General features: G+C 39.8%; 1 protein-coding gene across 2 annotated transcripts in view; it reads right to left on the minus strand.

The window, feature by feature from the left end:
- BRF1 (BRF1 RNA polymerase III transcription initiation factor subunit) overlaps nucleotides 1-26026 on the minus strand; it is a 261227-nt gene that overhangs the window by 107924 nt on the left and 127277 nt on the right. For both annotated transcript variants that reach the window (XM_063290422.1, XM_063290421.1), the window contains exons 8-11: nucleotides 24011-24137; nucleotides 21046-21085; nucleotides 20010-20102; nucleotides 12339-12590 (exon numbers count right to left, since the gene is read on the minus strand). In XM_063290422.1, coding sequence (XP_063146492.1) covers nucleotides 12339-12590; nucleotides 20010-20102; nucleotides 21046-21085; nucleotides 24011-24137 — 512 coding nt within the window. The remainder of the gene's footprint in view (nucleotides 1-12338; nucleotides 12591-20009; nucleotides 20103-21045; nucleotides 21086-24010; nucleotides 24138-26026) is intronic.

The following is a 26026-nucleotide window of genomic DNA, read 5'->3' on the forward strand; positions in this document are numbered from 1 at the left end:
TGAATAGTTACTCAATTTCTATAAAATAACCTAGAACACAAATTCTGGTTTTGCTACATACCAACGTTGGGTTGACAGGGCTTTCAGGAAGCAAAAATAATGTAAAATCTGGAGTATAATATCAAGTGCTGTTTCTCCAATATAATAAAAGAACTTATCACAAAAATAGCAAACTGCAAGCCTGCAAGGGAACCGCAAACAGTGATCCAGGCACTATTAATTGTTAAGAAAGAAGGTGTTAAGAGAGGAATCAGCCTTGAAGTCATCATATATTTCTCATCAAAAGAAATATTTACAAACTGACCAAGAATGAGTCTTCTGACAGAGATATATCAGACTAAGTCAGGTGATATTTCCTGACTCTTCTGGAGCAATTAACGGAGATTCGCAATCCTTTTGAGTTGGTGGGTACATCTGGAATTTTGGAATGTATTCCGAACACTTCTGAGAAATGGGCATTTGTTCTTTTTCAAAATGACCACTACTGAGCACTGTACATAACCAGTTACAAAGCCCCAATTTGATAGCTCCCAATCCCCAATGCTTCCCTTTGTCCATTTTTAGGATGGGCACATTTTCAAACAAACCACTAACCAGTCATAGTTCACCATTTTTATTTCCTAAAAATGCTTGTAGAGCCTATTTGGTGCCCAAAAGCATTCCTGGAAATGAACATCATCCAGCTCTCCATCTTCTTTCATTTTCTAAGAACGTTTGTGGAGGTCAACTGAAGCCTGGAGGCCTTCTCTGAAATAAATGTTGGCTGATTCTTTGCTTTGCAACATGCCAGCTTCCCATTTTTAAATATTAATTTTTAAAAAAAAAATCTAAAAAGTCAAGTGTGGCAGAGAGACTGACTATAATTGAGGAAAGGTTCCATGGGTAGGTTGGCAACTTTGAATGCCATACTGTGGACCCCAGAATTGGAAGATCAGGCTAACAGACTAGCCTAATCCAGAAGTTTTCTGACCACTTTGGGCTTCCACTTCCTCTGCATTTCCCTCCTCCTAAACAGCCCAGAAGCCAGGTTTGACAAACAACTGGCTGGCTGAAGCTGGACTTCAAAAATGCTACTGTACTCAGTGCACGTTATCTTGCTGGATAAACATCACAAGTTTCTTAGTATATAAACTAAATGTACATCTGCATTTCAATGAGTAATTTTTCCCATAACTTAAGTTAACTGACAACTTAAATGCCTTCATAGAAAAGGGAATGCTTAAAATACTAGCTGTAAAAAAGTCCCATTTTAAAATGCCAAAATAGGTAGATTCTAGTTAATTGAGACTATTCATTTAAGTAGAATCATTTCAAGAGTACATTCTGCTGCATTAAGGAAGCATGAGATTGAATCAGACAAGCAACTTTTAGCATGGTAGAAAGAAAGTGGGGAGCCGAAGGACAGCTGCAGACAGAATAAACTAAGTAGAATGAGAAATTAGCAATTTAGTGCCAGTGATATGCTAGTTTTCCACGTTTAAATTACAGCTTAGGCTGAACTACAGAAAAATTATAATGGAAATGATATAATGAATTTATAGACTTTGCTTGCTTTGCCCAATGAACTGGTTATACAACTTGTATAATCCTAATAAGCATATATTTTTTTCACTACTGAAATTCAATGTTGCTAATGCAGGCTAGAATTAAGAGAAAAACTACCCAACTGAATGAAGGATTTTTGTTAGAAAACAGAGAATGACACTTTTGCATAAAGTTCAAGGGTGCAGGGTTTTGAGACTGAGGGCCACTTTGAGTAACAAGTCAGGATCTCCAATACAAAATATAGTACAGGTAATCTTCATTTAACGGCCACTCATTCAACAACCACTCAAAGTTACAATGGCACTGAACGAGGACACTTATGATTGGTCCTTGTAGTTGCGGCCATCATAGCAACCCTGCAGTCACGTAATCACGACTCAGGAGCTTGGCAACTGGCTCACAATTACTATGGCTGCAGTGTCCCACAGCCACATGATTACAATTTGCAACCTTCACTGCAAGCTTCCAACAAGCAAAGTAAGTGGGGAAGCTGGTAGGAGGTTGCAAATGACGATCACATGATGTCATGCTTAATGACCATGCAGGATTCACTTAACGACAGCAACTGGAATTGCCGCAATAAGTCGGCATGGTCATGTGGCATCACACTTTATGACCATATCACTTAGCGACAGAGTTGCCAGACCCAATTACCATTGTTAAGAGGGGACTACCAGTAGATGTGGCCAATACAAAAAATAATTTCAGTTTCATTTCTTTATTTTTATATGTTCGTATATATTTTCTCTTTTGCAAAATATTTAGTATGTTCCCCCTCAGTCCTATTAAACATAACTAGAGGTGACATTGAAGGCTGCATGCTATCCCTCTGACTTCAGTCTGTACAGGGAAGCTGAAGAGCTACAGATTTTTCCCTGACCTAAAGGTTTCTCCAAAATCAGGATTTGTTTGCTTTCCTGCCTTTGATACAAGAGCTCAAGGCAGCAAACATCATGCCCTCTCCTGCTATTTTTTTCCCATAATACTAGAATGAGGTATGTTGAGTTAAGAGAGATTGCCTGGTCCAAAGTCATTCTAGTGAGCTTCTGTAGCTAAATGTGACTTTGACCCCAAGGTCTCCCCCATGCCAGTCCAAAACCTTAACTACTACACCACATTAGCTCTCCAAATACTGGGGGCCACATTTTATTTCAAACTATTGCACTGAAACTGAGTAATAGGCACTCTTGAATGGCAAATTAACATAGCTGGTGTAAAAAAAGAACAGAACTGTGGTGAAGGTTTTTTTGATCCTCATACATCTCATATATGTATTAACTAGTGTAATGGTTTGAGTGTTATACTTTGACTGAGAAGACCCAGGTTCAAACCTCACTTTACTACAGAGTTCACTGGGTGCCTCTCAGCCCAGCTTATTTTACACTTATTGATGTGGAGATAAAATAAAGGGAGAGACACCCATGTAATACCAATCAAAGAAAATATTTGTAGCTCAGGGTTGAACTGTGGAGTCCTTGGTGCTCTCTGAGCCTTGTTGCTTTCTTGCAGACATTTCATTGCCAGACTAGGCAACATCTTCAATGCAAAGAGGGAGTGGGCCTTGCTCTCAGTTTATATACTGTGGCTTGCCCTGCTTGTGTTGGTAGGGGTGTTGTTCTTTTTCAAAGAACTGCCAAGGAGAGAACATCTGCACAGCATCTTCTGCTCAACTTTATCAAAAAATGCCTCACCACCCAACCCACTACAACCCAACCAATGGAAACGATGAAAAGGATAACACCGCCATACATCAGAAACATCTCAGAAAACACCAACAGACTGTTACAACCACATGGCATCACCGTAGCACATAAACCTACTAAAACTCTTCAAAACATCTTAAGCAATCCAGAAGACCCGGTAGACCAAGAAGAAAAAACAGGAGTTATTTACAATATACAATGAGAAGACTGTAACAGCCACCATGTAGGACAGACAGGCAGAAGACTAGCAGAGCGCATCCACAAACACCAACTAGCAGTCAGAAGACACAATGAGAACTCTTTAATCTCAAAACACATGGACAGACTCAACCATAGTTTCAACTGGGAAATGGTGAGCATCCTAAACTAAGAAAAATCCAAAAACGCCAGAGACTTCCTGGAAGCCTGGCACTCAGACAAAGCAGCCATCAACAGACACACAGAGGTAAACAACATTTACATACCATTCAAAAGAGACAATAGAAAAGCCAAAAGACCAGTACACTCCCTTCCCAGCAATCAACACTCAGATATGCAAAAATCAACACTAGGATTAACATCAGATGAACCATCAAACAGCACACTACACCCGAATCAAGGAACTATTAACTCAGGCAGTCAACCAAGCAGCCCAATCAAAGAACTCCCAAGGAGAGAATAACACCCCTACCAACACAAGCAGGGCAAGCCACGGTATATAAACTGAGAGCAAGGCCCACTCCCTCTTCACACTGAAGATGTTGCCTAGTCTGGCAGTGAAACGTCTGCAAGAAAACAACAAGGTTCAGAGAGCACCAAGGACTCCACACCCATGTAAGGTGCTCTGAACTCTCACAAGAAAAAGCAGGATATACAGTAAATGCAATCAATCAATAAACTGGTCTAATGGGTCAAGTAACATTTGACTAATGTCAGAAATTATAATTTCTCTGTGTAACTGGCAGTACTAACCACTTTTTGACAATCACCTTGTACTAGAAGAATACTTCACCTCTCCTTACTTGGTTTCAGAAGATGTTTTCATTATTGTCAATAAAATGTACTTTCTTTCACTCCTTTTTCTTGTAAACATTAGCTAAAGTAGTTCCCTATAACACTGGGAAATATTCAACATGCTCTCTCTTGCATCTATATGCAGTTTTACATTAATTTGCATTTATGCAAATTTCTTCAAAACTTGGACTGGTGAACTGCATTCTTAAAATGATCAAAAGGTAAAACGGTACACTATGTGTAGGTTGGTAATCACTGGGACTTCAGTGTGAAAAGGGGACAACTGCAGGAGAGAGGACTAAGCTTTTTCTAACTTTTCTCATGATTTCTTCTAAACTATTTCCATTCTTGAAAAGAAAACAGAATCAGCAGGAAGAAAAGGTGGGTGGGGTGATCTAGGGCAAGAACACAGTGCAAACAAGAAAGAATTAAAACACTCCTTTCAACTACATTATATAAAACAAAAAGCAAACCTGTAAAACAGTTATATGTCTAATTAAAGTTGGAATACACTTTGAGCCACATCTAAAAATTGTGTATGATTGATATGTTACTCCAAAAAATATCCCATCTCCCATTACCATCTGCTTCTAAGAATCTCGTTTGTCACCAATGTATTGATAAATGGATGTCTTAGACTTCGTCAGCAATTTACACTAAATTCTCAGTTGGCTAGAAGATCTCTGAAGAATATAGAGGGTCTGAGGCTCTGAAGAAAGCAAATCAGAAACCGATCAGACTTTCACAATATTGGGCAAAGAAATATATCTGTGCAGATATAGCAGCAACACATAATTCAAGACCTCACCACATTTCTGATTTTACATCTTATTTAATAGATAAAACTGTCAGTGCTCCAAGACCCATGACCCATAATCTTGTCTCCTCCCATAATCTTGTCTCCTCTATTATATTTTACTTTCTAATCAAAATAAATTTAGAAAATTAAGGTAAGAGTATTGTGAATACAACTAAAACAATGTGGAAATCTCATTAGCAGGGCTTAGCATCATGTACCCAGTAGCCCTAAGGAAGTCAAAGTCATAAAAAGGGGTCATCTAGGGCAAAATGTAAATTGAGTAAAGACATGCTCAAGGCTCCTCACAGCTCTGGGTATTAGTCCATCATTTGTTATGCTGACTTCAAAGCAGTTAACTCCAGTAAAATTCTGTCTATGTTCCCTTGTATCATCCTTGCCAAGGGCAAGGATCGCAGCTTCTGAAAAGGGTTTAATAAATCTTCATCTATAACAGAAAGTGTGATGATGAGTCCTCTCTGTGCTGGATGCAGCCTTGGAGGGTTGCTAGCCTAGTATTTCATTCAACAAAACAATAATCATTTAAGTAACATATCTACATTGGGTTTTGTTTTTGCTTGAATTCATTAAAAATTCCATTAGATCTCCAAGGTTTCATTTTCTATAATGCTTCTGTAATAATCAAAAGGAGTAGGATTGCCCTTTATGGTTAGTGTAATAGGAGGTTTCTAGGTAAAAGGAAACAGAGGTAGAAATGGGCAAAGGAGTAATTCTTTTTGCTTGTTCCTGGTGACTGCCCATCCAAATAATTGACTGTTATAAGCTTCAAAGCTATGAACAAAGGAAGCAATCCATCCTCTGAACTAGAGCTCTTTCCCCTTGCCCCTGATCACTTACAGGTCAAGTTCTTCCAATCTCCATCTCCTTGATTATACATCTTTTGTATACAATGATAAAGTAGTCGATCAAGAAGACAGATGAATTTCAGGGGTTGTTGCATACTTAAGGGAAAAAGGACAAGCCAATCCTATGAGCACACATTTCAACTTCCGACAGAAAGTTAAGAGAGGACAGGAGACTGTGACTTTGTATATTAGATAGTAGCAAGGCCCTGAAACCTCTGAATCCCAAAAGATGCCACAAGAAAACAGAAAAAAGCAATCCAGAAAAAAAGCTATTGCATTTTGTGGTAGCCAATATGTGAACCTGTTCCACAAACAAAACTATACAGAAAAAGTGCTTGGTAAAAAACAATGGTCTGTCAATATAGCACCATTATGTTTCAACAAGCCCAAGTTTGACAAAATTAGATACAACTCTGCCAAACTGATGAGTGACATCATCAATCATGAAGTTGCATAAAAGGTTTTTGTCAAAAGGAGTAGAAACACACAGCTGTGCCCTTAAGGTGGCATACTGCCGATGTTTGCCATGTGTGAAACTACTAAATTCAGCTTTTTCAACTTGGATGGTACAGAACTCTGCCACTTATTTTTTATAATCATCAACTCACATTTCTACTTCATTTCCCAGCTACTCATTCAAAGAAGCTTTAAAACATAAGCCATAATGCATAATAAAACATTATCAACCTATATAACAAAAGTCAAATACCATCAACAGCCATAAAACCCAATTCAATTTCCTATGTCAAATGTTTTTCCATGAGGGAAAAAATTCTTCTAAAGGGGGTATTTTTTTAAAAAGAATACTTGCAATAGCCTAGGTAATTAACTCCAGATATTGGATGCCATTGTGCCTCATGTTCAAGTACATGATCCCACTGACCTTTTGTTCTTATACCATTCCAATGGGATAAGTTAGTTCTGGAAATATCAACTGGTCCAAGATTATCCAGTGAATTTAATGACTATTTGGGATTTCCCAACCCAAGAACTCTCAAAACACCGTACTAGATCTACAGATGAACTTTCATAATGGCATTACTCTCTGTGTATTTCACTGGTTGGTCTTAACACCTACAAGATCAAACATAATGAAGAAGATAATATCTCACATCCAAGGCCAAAACTGCATAACCTATAAAATGTAAACCAATACTCTGGTTTGTGCTCAGAAGCCAAATAATAACTACTGCAGCTCTGTAAGAATAGAAATGATACAATCTCTTTGGGCAGGTTTAATTGGTAGCTCAAATGCAGTTTACAATCTTGAAAGATATTCCCATAGTGCAAGCATTACAGCAACCTAAATAACTAAGTAAAAATGAAAGTACATTGGCACCACTGTTATATTCCATCTAGCTCTGGACCAAAATGTTTTGATATGCCTAACCACTGCCCCAGTAGTTCACTTATCTGAATATCATCTATACTGATTAAGAATCTGGGTTCACTCTACAAGTAATCCTCGGTTAATGATGGTAATTGGGAATGGAATTTATGTTGCTAAGTGATGCAGTCATAAAGCGCAACGTCACGTGACCTCATCACTTAGCAACAGAGATCCCCAAAGTCCCCATTGTCATCGTTAACCAAATTCCCACCAGTCATTAAGTGAGGACCTATCCTGATTGAAGCCATTCCCAGCTTGGTCCCTCCCAGCCTTGAGCCTCAGTAAGGTAAGGGACTGCTTGCTCTTGAACTCTCCCCACCTGCCTATCCCACCCCACATCTCTGCCCTTTTGGGTGCTCTGCACAGCAGCATTCCTCTGCCGCTGCCTCCAGGTCTCTACTTCAGCCCCAGCGTAACTGGTGCTGCCACCGCCACAGAGGATTGCTGCCTCAAGTCCAATGCCATGGACAGCCACCCCAGCACAAAGCCTCAGCCACCCTGCGCTCTGCCAGACCTGACACACCCAGCTGACCTTCACCATCTTCTTCTTCCCACTGCTGACAAGCCGTGCCTGGCCTGGTTCTATGTGGGGCAGCTTATTCCCAAGGCCATGCATGCCGTTCTCCAAATCGCATGTGCCGTTCTCCAAATCGCATGCGCCATTCTCACAATCTTTGGGAGGCTTCTGAGGCCTTCCAAAACCTCATGAGAAGGCCACATCAACTTTTCTCCAAATCGTGTGCACCATTCTCCAAACTGTGCATGCCCTTTTTGCGTTCTCATGATTTGGAGAAAGGCAGGCATGGCCTTCTCGCAAGGTTTCAGAAGGCCTCAGAAGCCTTCCAAAGCATCGCAAGAAGGGCGTGCACAATTTGGAGAACAGAGTGCACGGCCTTGGGAAAAAGGCCTGGCACAGCCAGAAGCTGCCTTGCACAGGGCCAGGCCAGGCATGCCTCATCAGCAATGGGAAGAAGATGATGGCAAAGGTCAGCTGTGTGTAGCAAGGCCAGTGGAGAGCAGGATGGGGAGGCTCCTGGGGCTTTGCACTGTGGCACCGGGGTGGCTGGCCACAGCGCGGGGCTTGAGGAGGCACTCCTCAGCAGCAGTGGCAGTGCTGGGGCCGAAGTAGGGGCTGGTGGGGCAGCAGCCATCTGAGACTGCTGAAGGCCCCAGGCCTCTATTTCAGCCCCAGCAACGCCAGCAATGCCACTGCTGCCAAGGAGTGCTGCTGTGCAGGGCAACCAAAAGAGAGAGATTGGGGGGAGATAGGTAGGTGAAGGGAGTTAAAGCACCCTTGCAGTTGTATGTGTTGCCAAGTGCCCAATTTTTGATCACGTGACTATGGGGGTGCTGCAACGGCTGTAACTAAGGAGACCAAGGGTAACTACCATTCATTCGGTGCCACCGTAATTTTGAATGGTTGCTGAACAGATGGTTGTTAAGCGAAGACTGCCTGTACTAGAAAATGCTAGGTTTAGGTGCCAAGCAGCAATCAAGAAATAGACATTGAAGTATACTACTATTAGGCAAGTAAGACCCCTTCCTAACCTTAACTACCCATAAATCAGTGTTTATGTATTAGACAAGATGCATAAGTTCTAGATCTGTGCAAGCATTTGAAACAGTCCTTTATCATGTTAACCTTGAAATGTTAAAGCGACTGTATTCTTTGAAAGGGTTGCCTGGCTGCTTCAGAGGCTGTTCTAGGCTTCCTACATGTGTATGTGCCTGTGTATGTGCGTGCACATTTTGTTGAGGGTCCCAGTTCTGCGTGTCCCTATTGCCCTTGTGTTTCTGTAAAGCGATGGCTACCCTTTAAGAAAGTCTCAGCCAGTCACTGTAAACCCCAGTGTTTTCATGCGTACACAGGTAATTGAAATATGCTTTTTCATTTAAGAAAATGCCTGCATTGCTGCCTGCAACCCGAGCCTTTTGCTATTCGAAGTATATATAGAAAAGGAATATACGTTGTCATTACACAATCCACACATTTACTGAACAAAAAAATTACACCAACTGCAATTTGTACCAACCAAACAGGACAAAGCAGTCAGGGGATGGATGAGAGAAGGTTCCTACATTATTATACTGGTTGCAAAAAACTCACATCTCATTAACAACATAATGAAGGCTCAATCAAAGGTACAACAGTTTATAAAGACTGTCAAATTTATGAGCTGTACGTACAAGGTTTGATTCAAAAGGTTTGTTTCTATCAAGATTTATCATCACCCAGTTAGAGAAACCTTTTCATCAAGATATGAACATGGAATACATATTTTCAGCAAGCTGAATCATGGACATTGTAAGGAAAAAATATGATAGCTGAAGATAAAGAAAGCAAAATCTGAACATGTTTAGGTAAACAACAACCTAAAGTATACAATGAACTAACTTTTCTTACCAAGTTCCTTAGAATGGGAATAGGCAAACTAGGACTACTCCAGATGTTTTGAACAACTCTCCTCATCCTTAATGACTGGCTATGACAGCTGGGACTAATAGGAGCTATAGCTGAAACTTCTGGAAGGAACTGGGGAAGAGTACTCTTGCTTTAGTCTCTTACAGTGCCCTCCATACGTACTGAACTACAGTCTCCAGAATTCCCAGCTAGTATGACTCTGAGAATTGTCCAACATACCAAGAGGCTACCAGATGAAGGAAGCTGCGCTACAGTGTACAAACTGTGGAACAAAATTGTTTATAGGTTTATACTACTCTTAAACATTTGTAATCGATATGTAGCCTATGTGAGCCTCAGATCTGGGGCTTTTGAAGATCAAAAGGTACATTTAATAAGGGGGAGTGTGTGGAGCAGAGACAGGAGTGTAAAAAGTGATGATAAAAAGACACAACACTGTCATAGAGAGTCACAGAAAAAAAGAAGGAAATTAATGGCTGCAGAACACAACAGGTACCATTTACTGATTCTGAAAGTGGAATCAAGAAACAGGCACAGCTATTACACTGCATACTTTATTAAACAAGACAGACTTTCTGCATCTGCAGTCAGCTAATCTACCAGTATGCCTGGTTCAAATTAGGTATTTAAAAAAGAGGTGGGCATTTTTTGTCCCAGCACCACATATTGTCCTCAGCCCTGTTTGTGTGTGCATGTGCAGCCTTTGGAACCCTGACAACTCTTGCTAAAATTGTAAATATAATTTCTCACAATTCCTCACAGGAGGAAACACATAAAAACTGAGTATAAGCCCTAAAATAAGCATAACATGTATAGACTTCTATACTGTACTACTAACAGTATAGACTACTGCAATGCGCTCTACATGGGGCTACCCTTGAAGAGTATCCAGAAGCTACAGCTGGTTCAGAATGCGGCCGCGCAAGCAGTTTTGGGAGCCACAATGAGGGCATATATAACACCATTGCTGCGCCAGCTGCACTGCATGCCAGCTTGCTTCCGGGTCCAATTCAAGGTGTTGGTTATTACCTTTAAGGCCCTACATGGCATGGGTCCAGGTTACCTGAGGGACCGCCTCATCCCCGTTACATCAACCCGTCCCACCCGGTCAGGCAGAGAGGGCATGCTACTGACCCTGTCCATGAGGGATTGCCAATTGGCAGGGTCCAGAAGGAGGGCCTTCTCTACCGTGGCACCTGCCCTTTGGAATAAGCTACCCCCAGAGGTAAGGCAGACCCCCACTCTCCCGGCCTTCCAGAATGGGTTGAAGACCTGGTTGTGCCACCTTGCTTGGGGTGGGAGGGGAGATAGCCATTCATGGGGGTGGTTGGCTCCTTAATGGGGCCAACGAGAAGATCTTTACTTACCATCTTGAATTTTAAATTTTATATTTTGTATGGTTATATTTATATTTATATTCATATTTATATAGATTTATACTCATATTTATTCTGTATTATTTTAGTGATGCTGTTTTATTGCCTGTAAACCTCCCAGAGTCATACATGAGATGGGCGGTAAATAAATACGACAAACAAACAAACAAACAACATACTTTGAAAATAATTTCTGTCTAAACTGAGGAAAAGCCTGTGTATGACTCAGATTCATCTACTTTGCACCATTGGCTTGTCTGTGCTGCCCTTCATTCCTCAGAAAACATGTTTTGATGCCTTTGATCCAAGAATATCAGAAGATCTTTCTGGCTCAGCTTACAAACCTATATAGTCCAGCATCCTGTTTTTGTTCACTGGACAACCAGATACTTTAACCCAAATTAGATTGCTGTTTCTTTGTGGAAGGTGTAGGGGTACCTCTAAGTAAAACTGGAAAGCTATAATGAATTATAGGCAATCCCTGGCAGATCACGATAAAAGTACTAGACAATAAAATGCTAAATACTCTAAGTTCCAACTGAGCTCAAGGCTATATGAGAACCTACAAATATTCCAGAAGTATTCATGAACCTTCAGAGTGCAAGTGCATGTATACTGAAGGAACAGTAAAACACACAAAATATTAAGTATAAGGCACCTAGTTGGGTAATGAAATGTCTGCAAGCGAACAACCAAGCTCAGAGAACATCAAAATCTCCACAGTTCAACCCTGAATGACATATATTCTCTTCTGTTGGAGCTAATTCTTTCCTCACTAGGGTTTTAATCATTTTCAGGGGATGAACAAAACCACTTTTTGTTCATTATATGAATATCACACTGTGTACTATGTAAGCCTTCAAATCTATTTTGAAAAGAATGAACACCAGCAATTACTATTATTATTATTATATAATTATTAATCAAATTTACCACCGCCCATCTCCCCCCGAGGAACTCTGGGTGATTTACAATAAAACACAATTAAAAATGCCATATAAAACTATAGAATAACTATAACACATAATAAAATATAAATATGGTTTATATTTATATTAATACAAATAATTAATAAAACATGCCAAATAAAAAGAAAATCTATGGAACTAATTAAGAAACTGCAGCATTTCTAAATGATACAAAATGCTAACACCAGACCCCAGGAAAATCCACAATGAATGTTCACAACCTTTCTGAGTATCATAATTCAGTTCCAATGAACAATTTACCAATAAGTTGATACTTACTGTGGTCTCGACCTTTAGTCAATATACACTCTTTTATAGATTCTGTTATTCCAAGACTGGCTGCAGTAGGGAGAGGTCCAAGAAGTGATTCCAAAGCAGATGGCCTTACAGAAGTTTCTTTTTCCTTTGATCTGTCTTTATCAAGAAGTTCATTATAAAAGTCCATGTTCAGATGATTTGCAGCTGCCGCCAGTTCTTCATCTTCTCCCTCCTCGTCTCCAAATATACTTGAAATAGTATCTTCTATGCAATCTTTAATGACAGAGGATCAAATGTTATCAGATAAGATAAAATTAAAAGTGCTCAATATGCTGTTTGTGAGTTTCTTAAGGCTCTCAAAGACCTTCCAAGACCACTTTTTCCCACCTTTCAACAGTTTATTACCTGTCCTTGTCAAATGATCAAAGTCATAGCTTCAGAAAGCCAAAAAGCTCATTTCTAATGCACATTAGTGTGTGTATCTCTGTGCAACACATCAGCAAACATATACAGTATAAGACTTCCCCAATGTGGTTCTCTCCAAATTAGTAAATTGTGTCCATTTGTGTTTTAATATTATTTCATATTCCGGTAATAAACTGATATTTTCTCCTTAAAGTGCCTGACATCCATTTCTATGAAACTCCATCAAATAGAGCAACATATTCATAATATTTAATGTAATACAACACATAATGTCAGTAGGGCTTTGTCCTGGAGAAGAATGATCCATGTGAGGGGATCCCAGAAGTGATGCACTTGTTGCAGACAGTTCATTATCTAATGTAGCTTGGGCTGTTACACTTACTCCGCTCTCTAGGATTGGATTTAAATTAGACCAATTTTCCAATTATAATTGGAAAAACCACATGGAATAACAAGTGTACAATACTGAAATCTCCTGGGTGCTTTTGGTAAGCAAAATCACTGAGATTTGAGCCAGGCTTCACAGCACTTAAGCAATAATATACCCTAAGATATCCAGCATACTATCTACTAATGTAACTCACATGGATGTATTTAATCTCAGTGATTAGTTCTTTCATAAAATAACAATTAATTACCTTTTCCTTGGTGGGACCTCTTTTTGGAACAAACTGCCCTGGAGTTCAGGTTGGCTTCTCCTTACTAAGTTCAGGGTCTCAAAATGTACCTTTTCACCCAGAATGTTGCTATTACATTCTGCAGAAATACATCTACCTATTCCAATAGGCCTCTGGATGCTACTAACCACTTAGTCATCATTTAATGTTAAAGGGGCAGGAGACTTTTTATGGTTGGCAGCCAAACTTTTTTTTTTTCCAATTTAGCTTCCAAGACCCACAAGAGACATTATAGTGACTGGAAGGGCAGGGAGGTGGAGGGGTGGTACATTTAAGCTTATTCCTGCAATAGGAAACAGTCATTTGTAGAGCTGACATTTCCATCGAAGTGGTAATTAATGCCAGGAGATGCAATTACCACTTCTCCTTTGTAGATGCAGACAGAGTTCCAGAATTGACTGAACCCATGATAACTGGTAGAGAGCCTGCTTTATGAACATGACTGATGTTATTAGGAATTAACTCTTCTTAGGCTGACCACCTTCAGCAAAGGATCGTGGTGCTGGAGCTTGAGCACCTTTAATGATGCCATGAGCTAAACCATGAAGGGCCACCCAAGACAGGAAGGTCGTGACAGAGAGGTCAGACTAAATGCGATCCCTGGGGAAGGTAATGGCAACCCACCCCAGTATTCTTGCCGTGAAAACTCAATGGATCAGTACAACCAGAGATATGTCAGTATACCATCGGAAGATGAGACCCCCAGGTCGGAAGATGGTCAAAATGCTACTGGGGAGGAACAGAGGATGAGCTCAACTAGCCCCAAACGTGATGACGCAGCTAGCTCAAAGCCAAAAGGACGGCTAGCGGCCAACAGTGCTGGTGGTGAACGGCGAATCCGATGTTCTAAGGATCAACACACCACTCGAACCTGGAATGTAAGATCTATGAGCCAGGGCAAATTGGATGTGGTTATTGGTGAGATGTCAAAATTAAAGATAGACATTTTGGGCCTCAGTGAACTGAAATGGACTGGAATGGGCCACTTCACATCAAATGACCACCAGATCTACTACTGTGGACAAGAGGACCACAGAAGAAATGGAGTAGCCTTCATAATTAATAGTAAAGTGGCTAAAGCAGTGCTTGGATACAATCCAAAAAACAATAGAATGATCTCAATTCGAATTCAGGGCAAGCCATCTAACATCACAGTGATCCAAATATACACCCCAACCACAAATGCTGAAGAAGCTGAAGTAGAGCAGTTCTATGAGGATCTGCAGCACCTACTGGACAACACGCCTAAAAGAGACATTATTTTCATCACAGGAGACTGGAATGCTAAGGTGGGCAGTCAAATGACACCTGGAATTAGAGGTAAGCATGGCCTGGGAGAACAAAACGAAGCAGGACATAGGCTGATAGAATTTTGCCAAGACAACTCATAACAAACATTCTCTTCCAACAACCTAAGAGACAGCTTTATACATGGACTTCACCAGATGGACAACAACGAAATCAGATTGACTACATTCTTTGAAGCCAAGGATGGCGGACATTTATACAGTCAGTAAAAACAAGACCTGGAGCTGACTGTAGTTCAGATCACGAACTTCTTCTTGCACAATTTAGGATCAGACTAAAGACATTAGGGAAGACCCACAAAACAGCTAGATATGAGCTCACTAATATTCCTAAGGAATATGCAGTGGAGCTGAAGAATAGATTTAAGGGACTGGACTTAGTAGATAGGGTCCCGGAAGAACTCTGGACAGACGTTTGCAACATTGTTCAGGAGGCGGCAACAAAATACATCCCAAAGAAAGAGAAAACCAAGAAGGCAAAATGGCTGTCTGCTGAGACACTAGAAGTAGCCCAAGAAAGAAGGAAAGCAAAGGGCAACAGTGATAGGGGGAGATATGCCCAACTCAATGCAAAATTCCAGAGGTTAGCCAGAAGAGATAAGGAATTATTTTTAAACAAGCAATGCGTGGAGGTGGAAGGAGACAATAGAATAGGAAGGACAAGAGACCTCTTCCAGAAAATTAGAAACATCAGAGGTAAATTCCAGGCCAAAATGGGTATGATCAAAAACAAAGATGGCAAGGACCTAACAGAACAAGAAGAGATCAAGAAAACGTGGCAAGAATATACAGAAGACCTCTACAGGAAGAACAACAATATCGGGGATAGCTTTGACGGTGTGGTCAGTGAGCCAGTGCCAGACATCCTGAAGAGTGAGGTTGAATGGGCCTTAAGAAGCATCGCTAATAACAAGGCAGCAGGAGACGACGGCATCCCAGCTGAACTGTTCAAAATCTTGCAAGATGATGCTGTCAATGTAATGCATGCTATATGCCAGCAAATCTGGAAAACAAGTATGGCCATCAGATTGGAAAAAATCAACTTAGATCCCCATATCAAAAAAGGGAAACACTAAAGAATGTTCAAACTGTCGAACAGTGGCACTCATTTCACATGCCAGTAAGGTCATGCTCAAGATCCTGCAAGGGAGACTTCAGCGATTCATGGAGCGAGAACTGCCAGATGTACAAGCTGGGTTTAGAAAAGGCAGAGGAACTAGGGACCAAATTGCCAATATCTGCTGGATAATGGAAAAAGCCAGGGAGTTTCAGAAAAACATCTATTTCTGTTTTATTGACTATTCTAAAGCCTTTGACTGTGTGGACCATAACAAATTGTGGCAAGTTCTTAGTGGTATGGGGATACCAAGTCATCTTGTCTGCCTCCTGAGGAATCTGTATAACGACCAAGTAGCAACAGTAAGAACAGACCACGGGACAACAGACTGGTTTAAGACTGGGAAAGGAGTACGGCAGGGCTGTATACTCTCACCCTACCTATTCAACTTGTACGCAGAACACATCATGCAACAAGCTGGGCTTGAGGAATCCAAGGCTGGAGTTAAAATCGCTGGAAGAAACATTAACAATCTCAGATATGCAGATGATACCACTTTGATGGCTGAAAGCGAAGAGGAACTGAGGAGCCTTATGATGAAGGTGAAAGAAGAAAGTGCAAAAATTATGGCAACCAGCTTGATTGATAACTGGCAAATAGAGGGAGAAAATGTAGAAGCAGTGAAAGACTGTATTTCTAGGTGCGAAGATTACTGCAGATGCTGACTGCAGTCAGGAAATCAGAAGACGCTTAATCCTTGGGAGAAGAGCAATGACAAATCTCAATAAAATAGTTAAGAGCAGAGACATCACACTGACAACAAAGGTCCGCATAGTTAAAGCAATGGTGTTCCCCGTAGTAACATATGGCTGCGAGAGCTGGACCATAACGAAGGCTGAGAGAAGGAAGATAGATACTTTTGAACTGTGGTGTTGGAGGAAAATTCTGAGAGTGCCTTGGACTGCAAGAAGATCAAACCAGTCCATCCTCCAGGAAATCAAGCTAGACTGCTCACTGGAGGGAATGACATTAAAGGCAAAACTGAAATACTTTGGCCACATAATGAGAAGACAGGACACCCTGGAGAAGATGCTGATGCTAGGGAGAGTGGAGGGCAAAAGGAAGAGGGGCCAACCAAGGGCAAGGTGGATGGATGATATTCTAGAGGTGATGGACTTGTCCCTGGGGGTGTTGACGACCGACAGGAAGCTCTGGCATGGGCTGGTCCATGAAGTCACGAAGAGTCGGAAGCGACTAAACGAATAAACAAAAGGCAGACCATACATACCGTTTTGAACGGGACAGTCCAGTTTTTTTAACATTTCCTGACCATCCAGTCGTTTTAATAGAAATGTCAATTTTGTCCCGTTTTTTTTAAAAAGTTGGAGCTGTTATTATTAGAATGCAGTCTGAGCTTTGCAGCAACGACAGGAAAAGTGCTGAGCTCTGCAGCAACGGCAGAACAGTTGCAACAAAGCTCAGCTTGACAGTTGGGAAGAGCGCCAAAAAGAAAGCAAGCCCATTGGCTGCTATCTCCAAACAGCGCAAGGAAAAAAGAATAAAAGGACAGAAAAAAAGAGGAACGGGTTGTCGGGGACAGCTGTTCTTCGGGCTCAACGTCCAGACCTCGCCTCTTGACTCCAGTCGAATCCAGAACCAGGAAGACCTTCCCAGCCTTGCACAGCAGGACCGCCAGACAAGCCTGCCTTCCTGCGCCTTCGCTGCCCGCTGCCACTTCCAGTCCTGCCCTGCTGAACCAGCCTGCCACCCAAGCCTGCCTGCCTGCGCCTCCTCCAATCTCTGCTGCTGCCTCCAAGGGCTACAGGGCTAGAGCTCCATGCCTGAACCTGCTGGCTTCCGTGCCGGTCCTAGTGCCTGCCTTATACCTAGCATGGACTGGACTCAAGCCTTGCCTTGTACCTAGTGTGAACTGAACTCAAATATTTTATAGCTTGAAGTCTACCCTTGCAATGCCAAAGACAAAGAGGCAAACCTGCAGTTTTAATGACAATCTCCAGAAGGAATTCAAATTTATTAAACTGGACAAACTGTGCAGTGATAGAACAAAAGTGGTATGCCAACATTGTAATATCCATTTTTCCATTGCTCACGGAGGTAGAAGTGACACCAACCAACATCTACGTAGCCAGAAATATAAGGATGCTGAAAAGACTCTAGCTTCAGTTAAAAACATCCGTTTGTTTATGAGACGTGATGGTGATAGTGAAAGCTATAAAATACAGTCCCCCTCTACGTCTACCTAAATTTTTATATGAGTTCTGTCACTGAAGAATAATTGTTAGCTCAATATGTTCATGTAATAAAACTTTTTCATTTTAATGAAAACCAAAATCCTTTTATATAAACAGTAATCTGTTTAAGGACCAGCAAATGATCTTAAAAACTCTTTAAAACCTTTTTTTTTTTTTGTCTTCTTACTTTTTCATGAATACAGAATATTACATAAGTTTAACCCCATCCCGTTTTGCTATCCCAATGTCCTGGTTTTGTTTCAAGGAAATACGGTCAGCCTAATTCTTCTACATTTTGCAGGTGAATTATTGCACTTCAGTAATGAAGTACAACTCCAAAAACTGAAATCTAAACCATTTTGTAGGGGCCACCACAGGAAAAAGATTCAGCCACCAAGCACTCCTTAACTGTGCACAGTTTTAGCCCTCACTGACAGCCTCCCTCACCCTGATTACGGTTATTGCTAAAGTCGTAAAAAGAAAGAAGCGCAGCAGCTCCACCACTGAGCCCAGATCAAATGCCAAGACCCACTACCATACAAGTATGAACAACTTTGGAAAACAGGGAAAAGGCAGTCTAACTCTATCAGAAAGGGACTGTTACCTCATACTCTATACAGCTCAAAATAAATTTGAGAAATCTTGATGCGTTTAGTATGGCTCTGTGCACATCAACAGCATAGAATATGTAAAAACTTTCTTTTTATTAACAGTATTATATATTAAGTACAGCCTTAATAAACAAAGTGTGTATTTAGTTGATACAACATATTAAAATATTAAAACAACATGAAAATAGCTTTTAAAGGCAACTACTAATAACTTCAAAAGCCAAAATAAGAGATTGGTATTAAGTCTTTCCTGAGATTCAAAGACGCATGGAAATTGTGGCACTGCTCTGGCTATTTTTATATCATTGCATGTTATAAGCCATAACAGGGATGAGAAAACACATAATGGTAGAATAAACCGTAAAATACAATAAATCTGAAACCAGCAGCAGAGCTGAGGATGGCAAGCTCAAAGAACAGGCAGGCAGGCAACTACTGGGATAGCAGCTGAGGTAGGGTTAGGGTTAGGGTCAAATCAATTAAAACACACACACACAACTGTTCTCCCCAAATGTTCTGTTAAATTGAAGTACTTTTTGTAACAAATAAAACCACAGCCTGTTCTTAAATGTTATAATTTCATTACAAAGTGTTAACATAGTTCAGTTCAAGTGATTTCCCCAAGTAGCTGCTTGAGGATCTGGCATTCAGCTATTAAAAACTCACTACATGCCTCCACCATTTTCAGCTTTTCAAAATCCACTTTTTGAGTTGGACAATAATCATCTCTTGATCCAAAGTATTTTCATCCATAAGACTCCTGAGTAATACCATGATCTGACCAACTGAATTATTTAAAAAATTGACATTTGATTTTTATTCATTTATTTTATTTATTTTTAAACCATGAAATCAAACATTGCATTGCCACAATCACACTTTTCAACATCTTTGTAAATTTCCAAAGCTGAGAGTCTGCTAAAAGGCTCAAGACAAAAATGAAGCTATTTATATAACACGCTTGCATAATTCCATAGCTGCGTAGCTGCTCTACCCTGCCCTCACCAACTCACACACCAGTGTCTTCTCTGTGCCTTTCTCCAGCAGCTGTTTGAATTCCATTTTAAAGATACTTGGAAAGCAAATCATTCTCAGGTCGGGTAGCCAGTACTAGCATAGATCACCTTCAGTCTCCCTCCCCCATTAAAGGCACAGTGATGATGAAAATTATAGTCAAATAAACCTGGGGGTTCTAGGGTGCGGGTGGCTATACCAGAGGATTCATCCTTTTCGTACATTATCCCATTCTTGCCTTTTTTTTAAAGTCAACCTTGTTGAATGTATGTCTCTAATATCAAACTGCCATAAAATCATTTTCCTATTTAAGCATATACCTGATTAATGGATTTCAGATTGACTTACCATCCTTACTATAATTTGCATAAACTCCTTTTGCTTTTGGCCGGCTATTTTCTAATTCAATCTCTATTTCATCTTGATAGCTTGTTATTTCACCTGCCAGAAACAGAAAGAAGAGTCACTGGTGGACAAAGGAAATATGACATAATTGAAAGGAAAGGAAAGGAAAGGAAAGGAAAGGAAAGGAAAGGAAAGGAAAGGAAAGGAAAGGAAAGGAAAGGAAAGGAAAGGAAAGGAAAGGAAAGGAAAGGAAAGGAAAGGAAAAGGAATAAGCTTTAGTTATAGTCAAAGACCATCTGTCAGTTACATATAAAAAAGGACAATAAAAAAAGGAAAGAACAGAAAAATGAAACTCTCAAACAATTAAATCAGTTTAAATAATCTTTAACCTATTTAAAAACCATGTCTGTCTATCCATCTATCTGTAATTTAAAAACCCAAACACTATAGAAGAGAACTCAGGAATCCTTCCAAGCAATTTCTGGAGACCGATCTGCTAACAACAGAAGAATGTTCTCCCCATACAACACCTACCAGGGCAAGTATTATTAAGTCTGTGCACCAGGCCATATAGAATGGGCAGCACAGTAATACACATGTAATTGTCTCAATTTCCCCCACCAGGCAAAGGCATAAATGCTCTTGCACTGGGATGTTATTAACTTTCCCTTCCATTAATATGGATGGCAGAACAGTTAATCTGGCCAAAGAAAGGGCTCTCCAGGGAGGCAAATACATGTCATTAACTAGATAATTAGCTTGAATGAACAATCTTCCAGATAAACTATCATCATAGTAGATGACAACTGTACTCAGGTTTTCTGATGATTAATGTCAAACACATGTTGTTTCACCTCCATTAAGGTGAGATCAGATGTTGGGCTAAAAGTTTATAATATCTTGCAATACGTTTCTTCTAGGACAATAGGAAACTGTCAAAAAGATCAAAACAGCAAGGGATATGACAAAGTTCCACTGATTAGACGGGTGGCCATATAACTTTGATAAATAAAAAAAATTGATAGAATGTATGTTCTACCTTCTAACTCTTCAAGCTTTTTTGACAATTCCTTCTCAAGCTGGACAGGGAGAAGAGAAAAGAAATGTTAGAAATGTTTGTCCTAAGTATATTACACAATATTTTTATCCAGTGATGTTGCTAGGCATGGGCCGATGGGGCTTCAGCCTTGAGAGTATTTCCCATGGCCCCAAATCTGTTCCCTAGAGCCTTGGGAGTCCACTGCTGGCAATTATTTTTTCCCCGAAGTTTAATTGCCAGGCAGTGGTAATTTTCAGAAGCAACACTACAGTTGAAAAGAGTTTGCCATTCACCTTCACTTGCTACAACTGTCCAACAGAAAATGCTTTACAGATGTGGCAATTACCTTTTGTTAAATACCTTTTGTATTCCCTTTCTGCTCATTTTGGTAAAATCTTTTTGAATGAGTTTCAGCACCTCCATGACGGCATTCTTCAGCGTTGAAAGGTGCCAAGCATTCAACAACTTTCAGCAGGATAAAGTTCAACTAAGGTTTGACAGAGATTTTAAAAAGCCTTCTATATGTCACAAAAAGAGACTACATTTTGAACATCTGTACCCAAAGGTCTATAGAAAATATTCTGGAGGGAAATTCAACCCAGCCCCAAGATTTATTTTTTAACAGCTGTAATAATTTGTATGCAAAATTAATAATTGTTCACAAATATCTATCTCAGAAAACTGACTCAGTGACAGTCTGCATGTCTTGGCAAGCAACATTTTGGAGCGACTCCAATGCAATTTGATCATAATTAATAGCAATGCTTATTTTAAACTGGACCAGTTAAAACACAGAATTTTAATGAAAGCAGAACTTGGAAGAGAGGGGGAGTTGGAACTAATTATCAAGCAAATACCTTTCCAGCTGTGGCCTTTGCTAATTGGAGTAGAAGAATGAATGTGGCATACATAAGAGAAGAAAACTACATGCAATATAATAAGCTTAGATGTATCATAGGAAAGATTCCAACTCCTATGCTGTTGTTGTTTATTCGTTCAGTCGCTTCCGACTCTTCGTGACTTCATGGACCAGCCCACGCCAGAGCTTCCGGTCGGTCAACACCCCCAGCTCCCCCAGGGACGAGTCCGTCACCTCTAGAACATCATCCATCCACCTTGCCCTTGGTCGGCCCCTCTTCCTTTTGCCTCCAACTCTTATAAGTCAGAATAAATTTGCTACTACACTAAGAGGTGAGGTTTGTACTGATTTAGGAGAACTTGTGCAGAGCAGGTAAACTCTAGCAAATCCACAGTAAGCAATTGTGACAGCTCTGTAACAGAGTGAACACTTTTGCCCAATACAGATGGATGATTCCACACCTCAGACTGTTGGATGACCTCACCCAGTGGCTTCACATAGATGTTAAAAAGCAAGACAGAGAGGACTGACCCCTGTGGAACTCCACAAAGCAGGGGCCGATGGCCAATCCTCTACTACCACTGATTGAACCTGTGTATTGAGGAAGGAGAGAAGCCAATGCAAGACAGTGCCTCCAATCTCCAACCCCACAAGGTAATCAACTACAGTACTATGGTCAATAGTATATAAAAAAACACTGAGAGATCTAAGACCCTGTCCACGAGGAGTCAAGATTCTGATGAATCAAAGAAACTTGATAAGCAAATTATTATGCTAATTGTGTCCAGGTGTTGTGTCCAGGTGGGAGATCTTGTCACTGACTTTTCTGTAGTAGGGAATTAGTTACCCTAAACAAGGAACCAGTCCCCAAGACATAGAGGTTGACGTCCCCCAATACCAAAAGGCAAGGCAACTCCACCACCAGCCAAGCGACCAGTTCCCAGACAACAGGAAGGGATATCAACAGGATCCCCAACTTGTCTCTACAGCCCAGTTTCACCCATAGGCATTCACACCCTGGTATCTCAGGAACACTGTCCCTGATCATAGAAACAGTGTCTCTGACAATCAGTGCTACATCTCCTTCCCCAGCCATGGTATCAAGGCTTCCAAAAGACTTTGAAATCTGATGGGCAGATTTCAGAGAATGCAGCATCACCACTTTCATTCAACCATGGCAGATCTCCCATTTGTCCAACAGCAGGTTGTGAATGAACAAGGTTTTATTACAGACATGTATAAATAAATATATTGTAATAAATATTCAGAATTACATCCCCATACCCTTTCAGCATCTCCTGCCATTCCTCCCCCAAAGAAACAAGCATTATAGTCAAAAAGGCTAAGGGCATATAAACTAATGTGAGTGAGAAAAGCCTTTCCTTTACATTCTGTACATTAGAGAAGAGAAATCCAAAAGGGATCAGATCAGATATTGGCAGTGATACTGTAAAAGTGGACTCTGATAAAAGATGTTTGTTGCCATTGTATAAACAGCATCCAAGCGTAGGCCAGCCTGTGTTTCTGAAGAGACAGGCTTCCTCCACTGTGTCGCATGGACACAGGAGAAAAAAAGCAACCAGCTGTATGTATGTATGTGTGTATATATAATATTCACATTTGAAGCAAAAGTATTGGTTGAAATTATTGTCCTATTATTTACTAATCAGAGCCCAGAGAGACTTGAGCCTTAAATGTTCATTTCCAGTCTTGATTGCTGCTAGAAAGATTTGACAGGTGCTTTGGAAAAGTCTCAAGTGCTTTTAAGAGGAATTTCAGCAAAAAAAATTTCAACAAAGATTTTTTTTTAATGATCAAGATAGGTAGGAATGAATCTAAGCAGACCCTGATACTTTTTGTTTTTCAGAATGATTTTCATGAATTAGAATCTGATGCAGTGCGGGAACTACATCTATTATTAGATGGTTTTACTGGTGTTGCATTTGCTTACATGTAGTGTGTCTGTGTGTGTGTGTGTTTTGTCACTTTGGGCTTCAGATGTGAAAGAAGTGCAGGATAATATTACAAAGATAGCAAGGCAGAGCTTTATATCTCCTATTACAAAAGAAATTAAAAACTAGGGAAATGAACAACTGAAAGAATCACCTGCTGAATCTTTATCTTTCGTTGACCAGCTGTAAATGAAGGAGGATCACATTCCTCTTCCAGATCAATGGTCATGAACTCATCTATTGTTAGCTGACTTGCAGGTGTATCTTCAAATTCTGTAAGTCTAAAAGCATACATTAAAAGATTAATGGATGACTGTCACAATATACAAACCAACAAAACTATATATAGATATGAGACAAAACCATTTCTGTATTCCATTCCTGCAAAGTTGATGACCAGTATGTAAGATAGGCAAGCAAATTTTATTCCATATGAAGTGCATATCAAAATGGAGGACCAAACTGCACATTTTTCAAAATCTAAATATTTTGCCATTAAGTCAGTTTTGCTTAAGAATCATTATATCCTCATTTTGCAAGCAAGTTTAACCTATGTTGAGCTGTCTAAGCCTGAAATGACAGCCTCCAGACTTTAATGTAGAAATCTTTTCCAAGTCTGAAGGAATCTGGTAGCACATTTTTCAACTAACAAATTTTATTTGCAAACGTAAGCTCTTGTGAGTCACAGCTCACCTCACCAGATCCATAGAGTGGCTAGACTGATGTAGGATTTAAATTAGGGTGAGGTGGAGAAGAAACGGACGGGTTGCTTACGCAAACGGAGATTACATGGGTGACAAATTATGAGTACCCTATCAACCAACAACTGCAATATGTTAAAAACTCATTGTGTTAGTTAACACTTTCTGAGATTGCCTGAAACTGATGTATATGAATTCAGCAATTTCTTACTTAATGATGCTGTTAAAGTCTCATTTTTCCAAAACAGTCACTTTGAGGTCTGTCACAGAGTATCCTGGGAGGCTGAAATGTTTGCTCCTTCTAGGAGAATTTAACCATTAGCTCATCAATCTGTTTAAAATATTTAAGTTGAACCAACATAAGCATTATTATAAAATGATGTATCAATCTTGATGCAAAAATTCATTTTCACAACATTAATTATTCTGCATAAACAAGGATATTTTTATCCACTTCTTTAATATCATATTTCATCTGGATAATGTATTTTTAAATATTCTTGCCTGCTAAACTAAGTATTTTCCTGGGGATAATAATCCCCAGGTATTTAATAGCTTCTGGACAATATATAAAGCTTATTTTTTCCCTGCAGCCATTGGAATCTTCTTACCTATTGGCATAATATGGTTTTTAGATAATAGGCTAGGTTGCTTCTTTGAAGTATATAGCCTTCTATACAATGGTAATATATAGCTCTTCTGTTTATACACACACACACACACACACACACACACACACACACACAAATATGCAAACACACACACATACACACACAAATGTATAGCATTAAAAACTAGTGTTTTATTAAGAAATGTTAATTATAATGTTTTAATGATAATTATGTTAATTATGTTTTAATGTATGTGTTTGTGTGTGTGTGTGTGTGTGTGTGTGTGTGTGGTGTGTGGGTGGATGGATGGATATCAGCCCTTTTTTAGTTTCTCCAAAAGAAGATAGTAGAATTGAAAAACAACAGAGAAATATAGGCTGTAAGGACATTTATGAAAAACTGATTCAAAAGAGAAGAGGATTAGAGGGAAAGAGAAGAGGATTAGAGGTCTTGGAATGTAATAAAATTGCCTCCAAGCAGATATTTATTTAACAGAAATTTTACAAGCATGGCAGTAAGGCATATAACTTATTAGCAAATAAATTAAAAAAGAAAGCTTCACAGATTAAAATAACTCACTTAAAGCAGATTCGGGGGAAATATTCAAACAAACAAACAAATAATACAGTTTTATGCTAACCGTATTCTTCAGAGCATCTAAATAAAATAAGTGATTTTCTACACTCCATTACAGTCGCTCCTATATAAAACCATAGAACATATCACAGCCAACCATTCTCCAAAGAAATAAAACAAGTAATTAAACAAAGTTGATGGTATTACCATAACTGTTTATAAAAATGTTTCAAAAATAATTGCCCTCTATTTACATTCTCTGTTTGACTCAATACTGCAGGA

The sequence above is a fragment of the Candoia aspera genome, chromosome 1 (genome assembly GCF_035149785.1).
Source record: "Candoia aspera isolate rCanAsp1 chromosome 1, rCanAsp1.hap2, whole genome shotgun sequence".
NCBI lineage: Eukaryota > Metazoa > Chordata > Lepidosauria > Squamata > Boidae > Candoia > Candoia aspera.